We start from the raw sequence: 6,134 nt of genomic DNA on the forward strand, positions 1-6,134 counted from the left end.
AATGTTCAGATAGTGGATGGACTGCACCCACAGACCCAAACCACAAACACCAGGATTCTTAGTCAGTCCAGGACATCAGAGCCAATAACTAAAAGGTTTATTGTCACAAGATTTGAACCGTGAACTCTATAAAACAGATGGAAATTAACAGGCAATAAAGGGTAAAAAAACAGGAATTAATATTAAAACTATCTAACACTTGTTCACTACCTGAAAAGTGTCTGGAAAGGTTCAAGAAATGTAACTGCTCACAAGTCTGAACATGGCCTCAGGTCACAGATGTTTACTTCTGTGCTTCCTAGCTGAGACTGACTAATTACCTCACAAAGTTAGGCAGGAAAAAGAAAAATGTAATTTCTGGAACAGCTTTAAAAAAAAAAATACAATCGTCATCTGTTGGCCAACCAGAAGAAACACATATCAGCAGCAAAACAACCAGGAGAAATACACGTCACCGGGAAAACAATACAGTTCATAGGCTCAGAAACTCATTGTTTCATCACAACAACCAGATATGATCACAAGAACCCACTCAACAAATGTGATATTCTGAAGAAGAAGAAGAAGCCGGCTTCCGGTATGTATTAATGTGTTTGCTTCCGCTCTGTTGTGTGTTTAGTGGTGTTAATATATATCTTTGAATGTGAAAGAGATAAACTATCCCATTAAAAGAAAGAAGAGCATTGCAAATCTCAAAACGTTATCTCCCGTGGTTGCATTATTCCCATGAGGAATCCCTTAAGCTCCAAAAGATTAGGGGGGGGGCCCTTTTACAAAAGCGTGTAAGGCACTAGCACATACAGTGCGCACCTTAACAAAACTACCACCAGGCTACCACCCCCTGGGGGTAATTTTACATTTGGTGTACACCCATAATGCCTGGATGATTTATTATTTATTTCCTTCCACACGCATTATTTCCAGCGGTAATCGGTAGTTGGTGTGCACCGACTGGTCACAGCGCGTGTAGCGAGTAAGCCCTTACCACTAGATCAATGGGTGGCGTTAAAGGCTCAGGCTGGTTTTGGACGCGCGCCGGTTTATCACATGCCCTTTTCCCATCCTATTAAAAAAGCCCTTTTTTGCAGATGCGGTAAAAGCTGGCCCAGAACGCACCCAATACATGCACCTACACTACCACAGGCCACTTTTTACCACGGCTTAGTAAAAGGAGCACTAGATTAGTAACTGTAGTTTCTCAGCAGCTCCCCATAAAAAACATGGTCGCTATTCTTTATAACAAAACCCCTACATATATATCATCTCCTCTTGTGCAACTCTGGAGGGCAGGTAGCCACGGAGATGTCAATTCAATTGCCCATGTCTTCTTATTCTTTGCGCAACTAGGCAGCCATCTTGAGCTGCATGTCTGTTTGTTGGGCCACATCTTCCAGCCTGCTTATCTGTGATTCTAATTCTTCTATTCACTAGCAAAAGTAGAAAGATACATATTGATGCAGGCTATTTCAACCTGAACCTTCTGAGTGACTTCAGTATTTTCCACCATCATTGTTTTGATCTTGTGCAGCTCTTCCATAATTTCTGCTATAGAGGCCTCCACAGATTTAGTCTGTGCCTGCTTTACTGGGGTTGTAGATCTTGTTTACATCTTTTAGCACAAGGTGTAGCCAGAAAGATGTCCAGCTTGCCTGTCATAGGCAATATCATGATGGTTTAGCAGAAGCAATGAGAATTCAGAAAATAATAAACAAGAGAAAGGGTTCTCTTCAGCAACTCTTCCCTCAGACTGTCATCTCTGTAGTGCTCACAAGCCTTCCCCCTCCTTACAATTATATTTTTTATACAATTCTGAAAGGGAGAAATTATCATTTTTAATAACAAATAAATTGGTATGGGAAGATAATGAAGATTGTGGCAGAAGCATATTTTTCCTCTTCATTTTTGTGATTTTTAGTTTTACTCCCTAAAAAACATCCTGGTTACTTTTTACAACGTGCTTCTCCCATAGCCCCAGCCCTTCATTCCTTAACTAGAGAACCACAGCCTCCTGCAAAAATCCCTTAAAAGTCTGATCCAACATGAGGTGAGTAAACATAAAATGTACTCTCACTTTTGATAGAATTTTTTTTCGGTGTCATTACATTGTGATTTTTATGATTGTTGGCAAAAGATGTGCAAATGGGTGATACTAGTGTTGAAACATTGACAGTTGGTGCTGCTGATCATGTTTCAAAACTTGTGTTAATTCAAACCCAAATTTATTGCATTTTAATATTCAAACAGTACCTTCATCAGTGCTTGCTGCATTGTAGTACATCTGCAGTCTCTGGATTTGGTGAGAATTTAAAATCTGAAAAATGACACAGTCATGATTTAGCAATTAATTTCTCCAGCCAGTTTCAAAAGAATTTCATTTTACTACAGCTATACAAGGCATATAATATTACAGTACTGCACTTAACACCTCTTGTGTGTAGAGGGGCATTAGTAGGTTGGGTATGTGTTACATCTTGGGATGTGCTACTATGCATTAAATTTAAATTGTGCTGTTAAAAGATCAGATTATGGGGTGAATTCTATAAATACGAAAAAATCAGCACCAATAAAAATGCTTAAGCAGTATTTTATAAGCCACGCTTAAATTTGGCACAGTTTATAGAATAACGCTGAAGCAGAGAGGTCATACATATTTAGGCACTGCCGTTTGCACAAATAAAATGTGGTGAGAATATCTGTGCAAAAATTTACATACAGAGCATCGCTATTCTATAGTTACGCGCATAACTCAAAACCACTCCCCCCGATTCGCCCATGACCCTTCCATTTCCACGTTCCCTTTTTTCGAGCTGCAGGATTGTAAATTTTAGGCACGGATTCCCATGTCAAAATTTACATAGGTAAGTCCCAATTAAATCAAATTAATGCCAATAATTGCTTGTTAATAAGATAATTATTGGCACTAATTGGCTTGTTATTCTAGTAAATTGCACGTGCAATTCTGGAGCATGTCTAAATTTGAGTGTGCAATTTTTGGCAACTTTTATAAAATCAGGGGTATATGCAATAATTTATAACAGGGTGACCAGTCAAACAAGGCACTTTGGATATATGTAGGAATGAAAGCCAACAGACTGAACAAGAGAACTAAATCTTAAATCAAATAGCATGCTCAGTCTCAGAAAAGGAGTTATTAAATGAAATATCATTAGTAATAAGAACCGTATACAGCACAGCTATAAATACATCTATTATATGCAACTAATTTTCACTAATGCTCCTTTTTTAATCATCAGTCCAGTCCATAAATTTATAGGACCTGATATTGGGCAGGAGCCACTGAGCTGGCCATCTGGAAATATTCAGTGGCATTTAAGCACTTACTGCCAGATTCAATATATTGTGCCTAGTGTTCCGGGCTGAAATCCAAGTGTATTCCATAACAACATGCGTAACTTAATTGGCTTACAAGCCAATCAGTATTTTTAACAGCAATTAACATGCACTAATTAGCACTAATTGGCTAATTAGAATTCATGTGTATAACTCGCTAAGAGGCATATTTTCAAAGCACTTAGCCTTCCAAATTTCCATAGGTTTCTATGGAACTTTGGAAGGCTAAGTGCTTTGAAATATGCCTCTAAGTGTATTCGGTAATGAACTGCACCTAAATTCTAAAGGCAGTTCAAAAGGGGCATGATCATGGTGTAGAAATGGCATTTCATGGGCATTCCTAAATTTACTTGTGTTGTTATAGAATATGGCCCAGTCCACGTAAATCTACGAGAAGGGATTTATGTCACATTTTTGTTGGTGTAAATGGAGATGCGTAGTTTCAGGCGCTGGGATATCAACTAAGCGCATTCTACACCACGCCTAAATTTTATAGAATACACCCAGGTGGAAATGTTTTCCACATGGATTTTTTAAGTGCTATATATAGAATCTGGCCTTTAGTGCCGCTGAATATTGTCAGGCACTGTCCAGTTAGTGCTAGGCAGTGCTGGGGCAGTCCAGGGGTAGTGCCTGGGCGGAGCAAGAACTTAATCAGTTAGCAGTGATATTCAGTCCACTAATCAGATAAGTAAACAGATAGTTAGGACACCAAAAGGCTGTCCTAACCTTCTCCGCTGCCAGCCAGCATCCGGTAAACTTCCAGGTGACAACACAGACCCAACATTGAATATCAATGGCTAATTTAGCCCGCAGCTGTAAGTGGTTTAAAACTTGCTGACTGCTACAGCCTGTATCTCTCTCACAGTTTTCTCATTATTATCATCACTAAATGTAAAAGAATTGTCTCCAGGGCATGATGCCTTATGAATTTTGATATAATTTTTCCCACAGCACCTTCAGTAAAATTTCAGCTCTTTAGTATCTTTCCCTTGTTGGTTCTGTCAATAGCATTTCCTTGGTAAATACTATCCATGGATTTGCTTCTTTGAAAGCTAGTATCAGAAGTCAGCAATTTATTATTTACATAGATGGTCTGGAGCTCCTGGCAGGCAACTGCAAGCAAAAGTCAGATGCAGGGACATTCTCCTCTGTGTGCTGCCGCCGGCTCTGCCAGACCCAGAAATAGGAAGTTACATCACACATAACTTCCTGTTTCGGGTCCGGCAGAGCCACTGGCACAACACAGAGGGGAACGTCTTTGCACCTGACTTTTGCTTGCTGCCACTATAGCCGCAGTGAGGAGAAGGAATAGCAGGTGATCAGAGCAGGAGCTCCAGACCATCTAAAATGAGTCAACCAGCTAAGGGGGAGAGGACAGGGAGACAAGATGGGGCAAAGATGGATATGGGGATGGGAGAAGAGATGGGGCAACACAGGATATGGCTGGTGAGGAGAGGCAGGGCAACGTAGGATATGGGGGGTGAGCAGGGCCGGTCTTAGCAAGGGCGGGGCCCTATGCAGACCAATTTGATGGGGCCCCACCCTAGCCCCGCCCCCTAGCTCCGCCCCCTCCCTAGCTCCAGGGCCAGCCAACCCTCCCTCCAAGCTCCCAGACCACTCCCTCCGAGCTCCAAGGCCCCCAGCTCCAGGGCCTCCCTCCCTCCCAGCTCCAAGGCCCCCCTCCCTCCCTCCCTCCCAGTCATTTTTTTAACATCCCCCTCCAAAATCCAGTACTAGGTATGCCGAGAATACAAAACACTCAGGACCTATAGAGCAATTCTAGCATACCATAAGCAGTCATTTCTACTAATCACACAAAGAAAAGGAAAACATCTTAAAACACTACAGTGAGCACTAGAGCATCAATTCACCTATTGTAAAATGAAACCAGACAGAATAGTACAGATCGTCGGCGATCCTGCACAGTCAATGCCAAGTGAAAACCATGTCTTTTTCACAAACACAGATACACCCTAATCCACTATAGATAAGTAGTAATATTAAAACTTTCTATTTAGACAAAAATTAAACTGAACCCCCAAGATGCCAGACTCTGCATACAATGCAACCCACAGAAACAGAAAATGTCCCCTAGTACTGTGCAAAATATAAAGACAAACAGAAAAAGTAAACACTGGGCCTTCAGAAATGAGAAAAATGCAATCCTTTATTAATGATGAATACCCGACACGGGCCGTGTTTCGGCGTACAAACGCCTGCATCAGGGGTCCTAACGTAAAAAATACATAAACATATATCATTAAAAATATATATAATAATAATGCAGAACCAACATCAAAATCAAAATGCATATGCATTACAACACATACATACACATGTATATTATAAAAAATTTTAAAACAAAACATAGTTATCATGGTTACAAGAATATACATATAAAGAATATAAAACATAAACATATGATAAAACATCATCATGACCTGAGAAATATTAACCAACAATCCATACATATATCGTCATATATCTATCTCCATTTACATGTACTTATTCACAAACTTAAAAAAACGTACTATACATACATATACCTACATACCATAATGTATATTTCAAACTCATGTGTGCAGGTCTGTGAAGACCTTACCATCTGGGGTAAGTGTTGCAAAAAATGAGTGAACAGGGGCTTTGACTTATAGTGCACGCTTTCAAACACTCATACCATATAAGTAACTTACTGATTACAGACTCTGCATAGAAAATAGAGCATAAAGTATGATAATAAATAAATAAACATCAACCTTACCAAAAAGCTCTTCTAGGTC

At 40.0% G+C, this 6,134-nt stretch overlaps 1 protein-coding gene across 1 annotated transcript in view; it reads right to left on the bottom strand.

Annotated features, from left to right (window-relative positions):
* LOC115459073 (rho guanine nucleotide exchange factor 28-like) overlaps positions 1-2,312 on the bottom strand; it is a gene marked incomplete at its 3' end in the record, with an annotated part of 121,438 nt that extends 119,126 nt beyond the window's left edge. Inside the window, exon 1 of the mRNA XM_030188937.1 lies at positions 2,248-2,312. Within this exon, the coding sequence (XP_030044797.1) occupies positions 2,248-2,278 (31 nt within the window). The remainder of the gene's footprint in view (positions 1-2,247) is intronic.
* Between the last annotated feature and the right edge of the window lie 3,822 nt (positions 2,313-6,134).

This window comes from Microcaecilia unicolor, unplaced genomic scaffold (genome assembly GCF_901765095.1).
Source record: "Microcaecilia unicolor unplaced genomic scaffold, aMicUni1.1, whole genome shotgun sequence".
Classification (NCBI taxonomy): domain Eukaryota; kingdom Metazoa; phylum Chordata; class Amphibia; order Gymnophiona; family Siphonopidae; genus Microcaecilia; species Microcaecilia unicolor.